Source organism: Filicampus tigris, chromosome 11 (genome assembly GCF_054856515.1).
Source record: "Filicampus tigris isolate MCC_2025a chromosome 11, RoL_Ftig_1.0, whole genome shotgun sequence".
Lineage (NCBI taxonomy): Eukaryota > Metazoa > Chordata > Actinopteri > Syngnathiformes > Syngnathidae > Filicampus > Filicampus tigris.
In genome coordinates, this window is record NC_141227.1 from 19,915,830 (window position 1) to 19,930,278 (window position 14,449).

Here is a 14,449-nt window from a genome sequence, read left to right on the forward strand (position 1 = left end):
AACGTAAGATTTATCTCTACACTCAGTGACATTTGGATTTTGGGCTGTTTTACTGCCACTTCAACATTTTTGCTTGCTGTGTCTTGTATGTGGTTGGAAAAACTAGCTTAAATGGCTATAGAACCACAACACAGTTGCTATTTAGCATTAGCATCCAGCTAGTGGACTGAAATTTTCAGATATGTGATTGTTTTGAACACAAGTATAATACACTTAGTTTTATCTTTAGTTTGACAGTCAACTTTCTTTGGGAGTGGCATTAAACATTTCGACAAGCCTCTTTTTTCAAGAATCGTTCACTAGTGCTGCTATCGGATGCATTATAGTGACGAGATGAAATGATACCACGGGGGTGACACTTTAGCGATCCAATATTGAGTGTGCATGTCAATCAATCGGCAAAACCGATGGAGGACCTTATGAGCTGAGCGTTGTCGTGAGGTTTGTGGGGCAGCAGCTTGACTTTGCGCCAGTCGAGGAACTCGTGAAGGGTGGCGAAGGGATCCTGCGTGATGGGGCATTTGTCGTGGTCGCTCCACACCTCCAGACCCACCAAGGCCACGCGGATGTTCAGCGCTCGGTAGAACTGAATGGAAGAAGAAGGGAAAAAAAAAAAAAAGGGATGAGACGGGAGTAGTTTTTAATCTGGAAGGCTATAACATAAAAGCAGCGTAGTACGTAGTTATTGGGGCATCTGTTCGTACGTGTTGTGTCTATGCAGTGTGTACCTTGTCCACATAATTGGCAATCTCTGCAAGTCTCTGTTTCACCTTCTCCACGTCGCCACCCTGTTTTTGAAACTAGGAAGAAACAACAAGAACAAAAATAGACATTATTGAGGGGGAGAACTGAAAACTCAATGACCAGGAGTAAAATCTTAAAATGTGTTGCCTAATTTAAAAAAAAAAAAAAAAAAAAGAAACTACAACATATTAGAATGAGTTAGACATTCATTCATGACAGAATACAATTAATTAAATGCACTTTTAAAAAGATTTACATTTATTTTTCATTACCTAATTTATTCTATTCCAACTAAATAGATTTAAATGAAGCATAGGTGATAATAATAATTTTTAAAAATCCATTAAATTAAAAAAAACAACTTTTTAGTTGTAGTTTACATTTTTTAAATATAAAGCATGAGCTAGATTGTGCAGATTTATTATTACTATTCTTCTTATTAAGATTGGTATTATTATGTTATGTATTTTATTATTAGTAACCATAACAATAATAATGCTACATATGATTTATTTACTTTTATAATAAACACTACTACTACTACTAGTAATAATAATGTCCTGTTTACATTCAATTATGATTCTTAGTTATATTTCATTTAAATTCCCCCCCCCAAAAATAATACTGTGATTCTTGAGAATCACATATAAAGGATGTGACAACTGAATAAAATAATGTGCAGGTCCCTCGCTGCCATTCTTGTGGCAAGACTTTGCACAAGACACCGCGGTGAATGTGTGGGAATTGTTGTCCATTCATCCACCAGAGCATTTGTGAGGTCAGGAGATGTCGTCCATGTCGTGAAGTCTCTCCGCTACTTGCTTCCCATTGTTGATGAGCTTGAGGTCAGGGCTTGAGTCCTTTGGGCTCGCTGACATTAGCAGAAGCGGGAGGAAACCCGGCGTAGATCTTGTTCCTGTCTGCTCACTCCGCTGGGGAGTCATTTCCTGTCAAGCCGCTGGCACCAAAGCACACAGCTTGTTGCACACTGACCTATATCTGCAGCTCCGCTCATAATAGATCAACACGCCCCCCCCTCCCGCCCCACCCAACCCCCTTTTCCTGCTCTCTTCGTTGTGGGGAAGATGAATGGAAGCGAGGCGGGTGGCTCTACCTCTCGGTTGTCCGCAACGATGACCAGCTCCACGTATTTGGTGGTCTTCTGCGCGTCCCTTTTATGCTGAGGTTGAAAAAAAAGAGGTGTTTGTTATCATTACAGTTCAGAGTATTCACTTTTTTTTTTTTTGGTTTGCTTTTTTTTTTTTTTTGCAAACATAACAGTTACAAATTCCGAAAATGTATCATCATCATCATCATTTATATTGTTGTTGTAGTATTTTCGTCGCTGTCCTGTGAAAAACACGTATGTCAGATTTTAGCTTTAAAAAAAAAAAATCACGTTAACGCAATGTCTGTAACGCGGAAACCCCATTCACGTAAAAATAAGAAAAATGAAAATAATGGACATAAGTGTTTTTCACGGGACAGCGATGACATGTCCTACAATATGCAAGTAATACAGAATGTCTATTATGGCATTATTGTATCATGATTAACATAATTATTGTATCATAATTAACATTATAGTTCATAATGAAAATAAAACTATTTTACATATCATTTTAACGTACAACTACTACAATTATTCATTAATATTATTCGTAGTGGCGGCAGTAGTATTTTATTATCATCCTAATCAATATGACAAAATATAAAAATGATATGACTAATTTATAATTGCCAAATACCAAAATTAATGTACAAACATGTAAATCTATTAAAATAATAATTAATTGCATTACCACAATGTACTGTATGATACTGTAAATATATTACCGGTAATATTTCTTCTTCTCAATCTTATTCATACTAGTAGTAATCGTACTACTAGTAGATACGTCTTGCTATATTCATCACCCAATTAAAATGAAAAATCGAATAGAATAACATGTACAAAAACATAATTTTGTATTATGACATTCTACTGTAGCATCCATCATACCAATAGTTGTGATAGTGCATCAGTATCATAGATCTAAATTGCTAATCTAATGAAGTCCACTATTACTCCCGTGATGTTTTTTTTTTCCCCCCTGAGAGGAAAGAAGTTGTTTACTTGAGGTTCCTTCTGGAATTGAGGCATGGCATCTATTAGATCAAATATTCTTACCCCATTTGAACCTCTTCTACTTGGTATGTAAGTGTACAAATGTGAAAGCGCCACTATTATTACAACATAGGTGCATGTTACCTCGCACTGCTCCTTTTGTAAATATTTGAGATCACACGGCCATATGGCCGCCGCACCTGCTCCGCGCACACCTTTGGCCAAAACTCTCCGCACGGGGGCCCGCAATTTTTGGACTCAGGTAACAACACTTTCTGGGAACGTCTCCAATTTGGCAGTTTGGACAAAACATTTGCATCAGCAAGGCGATGTCATCCGACCGCTGCCTGGGTGCACACTTTGTCATCTCACCCTGGTGTGGAAGGTCCGGAAAGGGCTTTTAAGGTCGTCGCCCGGGGCCACGGAGGACATGTTGAAGCCGTGACCGCAGTCGCCCGGGCTCAGACGCAGTTCCTCCGCTCGGTAGATGACGTGGACGTCCGGGCCTTTGCCCCACGCCGGTTCGATGACCAACGACTTGTTTTCAAGCACGATGAAGCCTCTGCAAAGATAAGTAGTAGAAACCAAAACAAATCTTTCTGGATTCTTCCTTTGATCGCCCAATTAAGTTTCACGGAAATTCGGTTTGCTGTGCCCTATTATTCATGTGCTCATGATGGCTGTGAAAAAAAAGCTTATTAAAAGCAACAAACCAAAACGTTAGCAAGATTATATCCGTCAATTTACTTGCCTTTTACCGAGACTAAAAGCAAAATTCTTCTCAGAAGTGACATCCCGCCCGTCTCAGCACAGAATTAACGATTTAACGATTTTACGGCCATCATGCCAAAGTGTGTTTAATTAAGCGGAATTTTCTGCAGATGCCGCAAATCTGGAATATTTCGACTGCGGTTCATCATTAGCGACATGAAGACGCCAATTAGGGCATAATTGAGGACAAACAATGAGCTGTGACATTCCCGCCTTCGTCCGACAGCGGCTTACAGTTTAAAGTAACATGAGGAAAAATGTTTAGCAGCTACTTTAGCCGTCTGTTATGTCAATGGACCAGCCAGGACGCACATTGTGCAACGCTCTAAAATGACCTCTATGGAGGAGCCTCGGAGCTTGAAATATGAAACAGTCTACTTCACATTGACTGATTACATCCAAACGTCTAATTTGAGCTCAGCGTTTCTAGGGGAGACAGTGATGGACCAGCCAGGTCACCCCTCATTTTACGTGAGTGCTCATGATCGTGTAATTATTTGGACTGACGTAAGCAACACGCCCAAAAGTAGGAAATAAATCCGTACTCTGCTCGGTAACCAGCCGGGTTTATTTTAAATATGTGTTTTTGATAGCGCTAATAACAATATTATAGTTTTGTACTCTACTTTAATGGTCTGGACCAGCCAGGATAGCTCTTATTAAAGTGAGTGCTAAAGATTGTGCAGTCAGTTAACCAATGTGTGCTTCCCATTGTTTTGTTTTAACACAATGAAATTAACAACACTTCCAGAAGGAGCACACACACACACACACACACACACACACACACACACACACACACACACACACACACACACACACACAATACACTCACTCCAATTGTTCCGTACTCTCCTTTAGAGGTCAGCCAGGTCAACCTTTAATTTATTTTAGTGTTCGTGACTGCACAATTGCTGTATGTAAGTGATGACGGAACCTGAAGTAAACAACACTTGAAAAAAATAGCAACAAATGACGACCCAATAGTTTTGTACTCGACGTAAGTTGCCTATGGTGATGATGGACCAGCCAGGTCACCTCTCGGACTTGACTACTGATGACCCAAATCAGGAATAAAAAACGAAGGACATTTCCGTTCTCATTAGAGTTCATCTTAGCTAGTTTCGTAAATGTAAAATGTAGTTTCAGTTAGTTATCTTTTCTTTTGGAAATACTCATTTTATTTTGTTTGGTTTGATAACATGTTTTTTTGTTTTCGATTTCGTTTGAGTCATTTTGTTCATTTTCGTGAATTACAATAAACTTTGCTGGGACATTGCCTCCATCCTACAGAGCTTAACCCATTAAGGCCTAAAGCGAATTTCTCAACAGCTCCCCAAAACCGTCGGTCGCCTTTGGAATTACCCTTGAAAACCTGAAGTTCTCCCAGAAATTCAACTCTTACAAAATGATTCATATCTCAGCCCCTGTAGCAGACAGAAACACAATTCCAAAAGAATTAAAAGGCTTAGACACGTGGCTTTCACGCAGGCAGAATTTATTATTATTATTAATTTACTGTTTTAATCGAAGATGTAGAAATAACGTGTATTTTAATTATTATTATTTTTTTTAAATCGAGTGGTAATTACCATCCTGTATTCTGTTACAAAGACGTCAATATCGTAATTGTCTACGTGCACGTCGTCTATATATCGCTGCCGTTACTTACTTTAATCAGAGCTCCCGGCGATCGACGGCGTCCGCCATTAGCCTACCTACGGCTCGAAAAAAATTCCACGACATCCTGCGCGGTCTCGCGACACCTTCACGCTTATATTCTGATGCATTAAGTTGGCTAAGGGACGGAGAATTGAATTAAAAAAGGACGGTGACGTATCCGCTCTCCCGGTTTGAAAGGTAGAACGACGCAACAGCGCTCCCGGCTTTAGTGGTAGAAACGCGGTTATGCGCTCCCGGGCTTAATGAATTAATCATAAACAGTGAAAAGTCAAAAAAAAAAAATCGTGGGCACGTTTCTTACCGAAGGCCTGAGCAGGCGCTGAGGGTGACGTCAGAGTTGGGGTGCGCCTGCACTTGCCCGTGATAGTAGCAGTTCTTCTTCTAAAAAAAAAAAAAAGAAAAGAAAGAAAAAAATGAAATACATATGAACAAAGATAATAGCACAGTTACTATAGAAAAATACAGTGGTGCCTTGACTTTCGATGAAGTCCAACTTGACACTTTAGAGCAGAGCGAGGATGCATTCAAGTGGAATTGCGGTCCGTTTCTGTCCAAGGTTATTCGTGGGGATGCTGCATCTCACCATTGCATAGCACAGCTGGTGGAGCAGCAGCTCGGGGTACCTTTCAAGACCCAGATGCTCATGCAATGGCGTTTAATTACACGCCACGTAAAAATAGAACCGTGTGCTCACAGCTATGTGTGACCTACATTAGATCACCTTTGGCAACGAAAAATACTATGCACTTCATTTTTTAAGTAGGAAAAAAAACAACCTACAATGAAAAACAATAACAGGCATGACAGTCTCCCTGCCTTCTTTGTTTATGGTGCATTATCACATACAGTATGAGTGCATCAGTTATTCGGGGTTATAACTTTTACAAGGAAAAATTCGACTTTTGGATTTAATTTAAGTCGGCAACATACAAAGATTTTACCGGGCCTCTGACTACCACCAAATACATTTCAGAAGTTCAAGTAGGCTTTTCCTGACGTATTTTTGAACTGATTAATCTTGGTCTCATTTTTTTTTTTTTTTAATATCACAAAAAGGTGACATTTGAGCAAGGGTGTGTAGACTTTATTTTTACTGACTATGTATGTTCTTTCTGACTTTTCATTGGTGTAAAATGCGTGCCCTTGCTCAGTAAAGGTTGCGCAACACTGGTCTACAATTCAAAACATTTGGTTTTTTTCCACTTGTTTGGTAGATATTTGCAGGCCTTGAATAAGATGTGGTAAAACATAGCAGCATCCTTGGCAGTGAAACCAGCAGCTCGGAATGGGTCAGCTATTAAAAGAGGATTCTACAATAAAACCATGATGGCAACATTTGTTGGAAACCATTAAAAAAAAAAAACAAAAAAAAAAACAGAGCTTATCAACAAGTAGGCCACTGGATAAATGTTGTGCTCCACTACGGCCACACGCTCGCACGCACGTGAGAGCGCCGCAAATCAACAAAAACAAGCACATTCAAATCCAAACGGGACGTCATTTATGCGCCTTGTGTTTGCCGCTTTTGGCGTCATACCGTGAAGTTGTGCGCACCGGTGACAACGCGTCCATTGCTCTGATAGTGCGTCTCCGTGTAATGGCTGGCGAAAAGACCCCTGCGAAAAGGACAGGCTGGGATTAGGAATGCGGAGAACAACATTCTTAGATGTTCAAGAGAAGATTCAGTGAGGATTTGGGGGGGGATTCTCTCATGTGAATGTCTTCCATGATTAGAACAGCAGCAATCTCTGTAGAGGTAATTATTTTGTGCGTGTGTGTGTGTGTGTGCGCGTGTGTTTGACTCCATAAGGAGCCCCACCCTGCGCGTAGGCCAAACTTGTGCGGCTGCATCACGTGGATGTCAGGCGGGATGATCTCAACGTGTGCGTGTGTGATGTAGGACTAAAATATATTGATTTCCCAAGGCGAGTTACACTACAAAAAGACATTTGTCCAAAATTGCCATGCCAAAGCATGAAAAAAAAAAAAACCAAAGTCTTCAATCTAAAAAAGAAAAAAAAAAAAAAACTCTGACTTTAGCACAGCAATCATGTGAGACGTGCAGAGAGGGGATTTCCACAGTGTTGGTCTACTCTGAAATGACAATTCTGTCCCCAAAACAGCCAAAAGTGTCATATTTTTTTTCAACAACCCATTTTGATTGCATTAGAATTTGTCGCACGCATAACAAACACAATTTACTCTCTTATAACAGGCAGTGAAATTAAACCATTAAATCTTCACACATTTTTCTACATAACGACCCCAAAATATTCACATTACCCCCACCGTTTTTAAAGAGTCAGTCTCTTAAAGGCGACTTCTTGTGCTTTTGTCGCAATTTAAAACAGCCCTGAGGTACCATCCTCTATTTATAGTCTCACTGAAATGAGCCTGTTTTAAGGGGCGGGGCCGGTCTCATGCAAATGCACAACCCGCCACACTCTGGGCCAGCACTGAAAAAAAAATAAAATAAATAATCAGCCAAATTTCCCCCATTTTTCTTAACACATAAGACAAAGATAATAGCAGTCACACACCGCCCCCAAAATAAAAGTTGGCAATTTTTTTTTTTCAAATCTACTTTTTTTTATACCGTTCATAAAGTTAAATACTAAAAGGACAAAATATCGTAAAAACAATTAAATATTCTGCCTGCCAAATATCGGAATCGGTATCTGCTAAAAAAAAAAAAAAAACATATCGGTCTGGCCATAGCAATTTTGTAAATTAAAGGCACATGCATGCACATGGGCACAATACAGGAAGTACAGTATTTTCCAAACAGTTTACGCTCGCAATTTCATTTCATGTTCAAATACGTCTACAACGCGTCCGAAAAGTATGTTGAATTGGTCTCCCGTTATCGCAGGTTTTTATCGGTTGTGTGTGAGTCCGGAATGTATCGCCACACTACGATGTTGCCATGAGGGCAAGTGAGGATGTGCGTCGCACTCCAGATTGGATTAGCGGCACGGCACGTGCGCGGTAATTCCAAGCAAAAAAGATCCCGCGCCGCATGTTGGCGACATGTTTGGGGAAAGCCATCCAGTGAAAAATCCGAGTGGCATGACCATACATCGTGTATTAAAGCCGGCGCTTTTGATCTCCTGGAAGCTGCCTGTAATCAACTACTTGGCAAAAGCACCGGCGCTGATGTTTATCCGACCACTGTTTTTGACGTGGCAGCACGGGCACCACCACTTTTCCGTTCTGCCCTCCCCAGAGTGTATGGTGCGCACTTTGGACGAGAGTGAAGGGTTCGATTTCTAGCTCTTTATTGGTAATCCCCTGCTGAAATTTACAGTAAAACTAACACAAGATAAAGAGCAACAAAACACATAGCTTTGTATTACTAAAGTCCACTAGCTTAAAGCTAACACATAATGTTAAAATGCCTTAAACCGGCTAATGAAATTAGCATCAATGCCAACACCTTCAAATAAATATGCTAACAAACAAACATATTGTCACTGTTCTGTGAAAAACACTTTTGGCCTTTTTTTTTTTTTTTTTTCTCACACATAAACGGGTTTCGGCGTTACAGACATCCCATTAATGTGAAAAAAAAAAAATTTGTGGTCTAAAACTACATCAAAATGTTTTTGTTTAGATAAATCGATTAATCCGGCAAATGTCTTACTTACAAGCATTTTATTCAAAAACGGGACATTTAAAAAAAATTTTTGGATTGAGCAGAAAATGCACAAACTAATGATTCAGTTAGTGGTATAGTCTGCAAAATGTCCCAAAATTGGCAAATATGATGCCCGTCATTTTCCAAAGTAAAAGCAATCGTCTCATTTAGATTCAAAACAGAGATAATCAGACTACAAAAATGGGAGATTATTTACTCTTAAAAGGCTTAAAATCAGAGAGGTTACCTTAAATTAAATATTAATAGTAATGGTTGTCAATTCATTTAATAAAAAATTAGTTGACGAGTAATTGTTGCACCGCTAGTTGTATCGGTGCATCTGCATTCACAAGTGTGTCAAAAAATGGAACGTGCCTCCGTTAAGGTGATATGGTAGTTATATTTCATATTTTAATATTGACATACATTGTCTTCATCTATCATGCTTGACATTTCATGGAGGAAAATTACAAAACCCACCACCCAAAATGGATGCAGCCTGTTGTTGATTCCAATCCCTCCATGATCTCATTTCAACTGCAAATAAATGCGGAGCACCTCCCTGCTTAGTGACGACCTGCGCTTTACTTTCCTCATCGCTTTTTTCCGTCTTTGCAACTTGCGGCGCTCCCGTAATTGCTCCAGCCGGTGCACATCGATTCGCCGCGGCCGCTCTGAATCTCCAGACACGGCGGTCTAATTAAGGACGCACTAATGGCCACGTAGGGTTAATTGTGATGAATGAGATGCTCTTAATAGCCAGGCAAACAAACACTGTTATTTCCCTTCAAAATGATCTCCTGTTTGTCTAAACTCACAAACCATCGATCAAAATAAACTCCGGCGGGTCGTAAAACTATCTTACGCAGGATTTATGTCCGATACGGATGTCATTGGTCCAAAGGAAAATGGCCATTTGAAGTAAAAGGTGGCACTATAACTACCAATCATGAGGCCATTTGGCTTGTCAGAATCCCGCGAAAGGTGCAATAACAGCAATGATGAATTGCAGACTAAATTGTCAAAAGGTGTTTGGACATAAAACAGTTTGCTGCTAAACTCACACTTGCTGTCATTTCTCAGGTTGTAAAAGAAGAAATGATAGAATAAAAGACATTATGGTTGGTCATAAGCGCATCAAAAAAAATCGTTAAAGGCCTCGTTGGACGTGGTAAGGTTGTCGTATTCGGCTCTTGTTTGATAGTTGCTGCTCTTTATGTGAAGAGACTCACCTCCCTGGTTGGCAACAGGCTGTGATCATTGGAGCTGTACAGTAGAGACCCGGATACTTGCACCCACAGCTTTGCATATTTACTGACTTTTATGTTTTCAATATTATTTTGAAATTAAAACATTTTTGTGGGGGTTTGTTGTTTTATATTTTTTGGTTTAGAAAATTTACATTTTTTGGTTTGAGGTTTGACCGATAAAAGCTTGTGTAATACAGATTTTACCGGGCGTTGTAATTTATAGCTGACGTTTCAGAAAATAAATTCCACCTGTTGTTGCTGAACCTAACCCTTAATTTGTAGATATTACTAAATATATTACATTTTATATTATTACTATGAAAACCTGATTTGCTAAAGAAAAAAACGAGGGCAGATTCGGAATCAGCGCAAAAAAAACCCTCTAGAAAAGTTCATCTCTGACAAAAACATATCGTAAAATATTGTTTAACGGTGATATTGTTTGTATTTTTTGTTTGTTTGTATGTTTATATGTTTGTTTGTTTTTTAATTGGGGAGGGTTTTAAACAAAAATAAAAACAATTGCATTTCAATGGGTGTCAGTTCTAAATTTTCATACATGCCTTGCGACCCAGAATATGCAGTCCTGTTAATCTGGTTCTGGATGTTCCAAAAAATGCATTTTCAGTGACCGGCCAAAATTCACATGACGGCAGTGTTTGTGCAGACTGGAATCTTGTCTACAAGGTTAGCGGCTTATCAACATCTCCAGAAGGATCATGTCAATGTCACCCGCACCGACACTGCAAACACAGCAGTGTTGTGATTCTGTTCCTGACCTTTCAACTTGCTATCCACAGTAGTGTATCTCTCCCTTACATATTCCTTTTCCCCATCTCTTGCCTATAATTGCTTCGCGGTCAGAGTATGTCCAACAATGCGCTCGGCGAATACCGAGCAGAGATTTATGGACAATCACAACGCTGGGGATCACGCTGACATGGATGCAGCAGAAAACTCATTACGGTGCACCGTCCAAAATGGTTCTTCCTCGGCGAGTCACATGACTGTGTAGCTCGCTGTGTGTTGTATCTGAAATGACATCAGGATTTCGCAAAAAAAAGTCACCACGGATTTGACTTTTTTGATTAGTTACAACTGTCAAAACATCTTTTGACATTAGTGCGTATTGAAAACAGTCACTTGAAGGAAGTAATATAGTATACAGTTTGTTACCGTACTGAAGTAGATTTTTTTTAGTTATCTGTACATTACTTGATGACTATTTTTACTCCCTACATTTTAAAACATACTGTCGCTGAACTTTTAACTCCATACCTTGTCGAAACAGGCTTGTTACTGTTTTTTTTTTTTTTTTGACATGAAGGAACTTGAATCCTTTAACAATGATGGCAGCCAATTCAGACAAGCAATATATTCCCCATCCATCCAGGACCTTATTCAAGAGAATTGTTTGATGTTGTCGGCGCCAAGGATGATTTGCGGCAAACGCAATGTCTCGTAAAAGGCTAAAAACCACAAGATTCTAGCATTGGAAATCTACTGCAGTCTGAGAAATGTATTTTTTCTTTTTCATCATCATGAACTAATTGAGCATTTGTCTTACTCGGATCGAAACGTTAGCAAAAGTATCTGTTGTTTTGATACCAGAGGTCAAGCCAAATGCTGGTTATCTCTTGGTTTAAAAAAACAAACAAACAAAAAAATGGCTTATCAGTTTGGGTATTATTTAAGTTATTAAGAGGGAAACTTATTTTGTGCCAAGTTACCAGAGCAGGTACTGTACATATCGTAAAAAAAAAAATAGTTTTTAACCTTTACCATTATAGTACTTTCAGAGTTAGTGCAGTTTATCTTTTACAGGAGTCGAATGACTACGTTTACCACTGTTTTCTTAAACAACTATTAGCCATGTTCCGCTTACTGTTACCAAATCAATTAAAAAACAAAACAAAACAATGTGCTTGCTAAAGGTAGTTTTTTTTCTTGTTTTCCGAAAACCTCCAAATATGACTCAGGTAAGTAGTGTAGCTAAAAGGCTAACGACATTTATCCGCCCTTCTACTCAAAGACCATGTCAAGTGAATTCCAAGAATTATCTCTGAATCCATTGTAGACGTCTGAAGATAATTGATGAAAACTTGTGTAAGAGCTTGTGTGTCTTCATTGGCATCAGTGATTATTCAGCGCAATTGGCAGTTATTACAAGTCCCAAGCCTGCTAGCTCACAAGCTAGCTGGCGGCTAGCGCCTCTCGATATCGTTTTCCGGCCACCGGAGGGTTTAAGCGAACGTATTTTCACGGTAAACATATTAGGATGTGCAAGCGGAAAGATCCTAAATGAAATTTTTCAGCAGGGTGTGGCTTCAGCACACAGGCCCAATTTTATATACGTTGCGATTTTGTCTCTTTAAATCATTCAAATTTGGCAAGGCTGTTAAAAACACTCTTCTCTGTGGAGTGTCAGATTTTAGAAGACGTTCATTTTCCACTTTGCAGGACTTCAAGCGCAGGCTGAATACTTTTGCCACCTCTTCCAACAATACAGCATACATCACAGATCGCAGCCTCATTTACATACTGAACATGACTGCGTGTAATAATTCAGCGCAGCGCAAAGCCCCTGGAGCGGGAAACCATTGGCAAGAAGCGTGGCTCGCCGCGCACGCTTCCTTTGAAGACAAACTGCTAACTGCAGTGATTTTCTTTTAATCGCCCCTCACCTCCCCACACACCCCACCACCACCACCACCAGTGCCACCCAAAGCCTTTCCATACCGTAGTTGCTGGAGGGCCCCCTATGCAAGAAGACCACTATTACTACTGCTGCCGCGGAAGGAAGCGAAGAGGTGGGCTCGACAAGGCTAATTCTATTTCCACATGCGGCCGCGGTCCAAATTGATTTACATACAGCTCAGTGTCTCCTCACTTTCTACCGGTGTACAAAGAAACGGATAAGAAGAGCAAAATCCTCAGGACTGCAACGCATGAGTTCTCGTCTTCTCCCCTTGTCAGCGTTCCTCAATTGTGCCTCTCGTAGTTGCAGTCACATGTAATGCTGTTATTTTTTGCTCCACCTCTACCAGCGACTGGATAGCCTCATAAAGTGTCCTGGTGTGTTTATTGATCCTACTGTCGAGGGGAGCAGGCGTTTATTGTGTGACTTTCATTCGTACAAACACATTTTTATGTTTGTCCACAATGGGAATTTTTCATTTATTTGAGAGTAGGGGAGCAGCTTTTATTTGTACAAACACATCTTTGTGTTTGCCCACAATGGGAATTTTTCATTTACCTGTGAGTGTTTACATGCTTGGATAGGTTATGGCAATAGCGTTCAGCTGAAAACTAAAATGAATAAATAAAAATCATGTAAAATGGTTGGGTAATTTTCCAACAGAATTTTTGTGGGGAAGCCGCTAATTGGTTTTGAAAGGCTTATTCATTGTGAATCATTGAAATAATCAGCCAAGTTGGACTCCATGCTACGCTAACATTAGATGGCGTGAAGAAAGAAAAAACGGCACCCATGTGCTTCCGATTGGGGCTCACTCGGATTTATATCAGGAGCATGCAGAGGGGGGCGGCCGAAGGGGTGGCAGTTCCCCTCACTGTACCTCAAAAATTTAATGGCCGCCTTAAAGTCTTTGCCTGGGTTATACATTAGACACATGTGTATCAACCAACAAAATCTTCCATTGACTCTTTAACGAAAGGCATTTGAACACAAACGGTGGCTAATATAACATTACTCGGACATATTATTTATCCTGTGCAAAAATGACACATTTTGGGCTAGGGGCTGCGAGCGTGATAGAATGGATGAATGCAATTTCTATTCACGTTAATGGAGAAAGATGACCTGATATATGTTGATTCTAAGAGGGCATCTATTAGAATGGATGGACGTATTTGAAGAAATACAAACAGCTGACAAATCTTAGATCCCTCACTCGAGCTATTTTGTTGCTGCTAGCCTACCCCATGACTGGATAAGGCAATCTTTGTTACATTAGCTGCAGAATAAAAAAAAATAAAAAAACCCTGTCAACCTCATTTAGGCCATTGAGCGAATGTGCCATTACCAAATTTCCACATATCCACTCAATCGACCAAGGGACTGTTTGACATTACCACGGGCAGAATTATAAAGCAGATCAATGAGACAGATAGCTGGCGAAAATGTGTCTGATAGAAATTGTCAAACAAACACACTGGCTGGCTGGGCGAGGCCATTTACATAATGACTGCCACGAGCTCCTTCATGATGTAAAAATGGCTCTCAAAAGTCACAAG

The 14,449-nt window shown here is 39.9% G+C and overlaps 1 protein-coding gene across 1 annotated transcript in view; it reads right to left on the minus strand.

Moving 5' to 3' along the window:
- Window positions 1–14,449, minus strand: part of adam12b (ADAM metallopeptidase domain 12b) — a 63,060-nt gene that overhangs the window by 23,456 nt on the left and 25,155 nt on the right. The window contains exons 4-9 of the mRNA XM_086044364.1: window positions 6,843–6,921; window positions 5,607–5,686; window positions 3,224–3,413; window positions 1,859–1,924; window positions 729–800; window positions 417–586 (exon numbers count right to left, since the gene is read on the minus strand). Coding sequence (XP_085900490.1) covers window positions 417–586; window positions 729–800; window positions 1,859–1,924; window positions 3,224–3,413; window positions 5,607–5,686; window positions 6,843–6,921 — 657 coding nt within the window. The remainder of the gene's footprint in view (window positions 1–416; window positions 587–728; window positions 801–1,858; window positions 1,925–3,223; window positions 3,414–5,606; window positions 5,687–6,842; window positions 6,922–14,449) is intronic.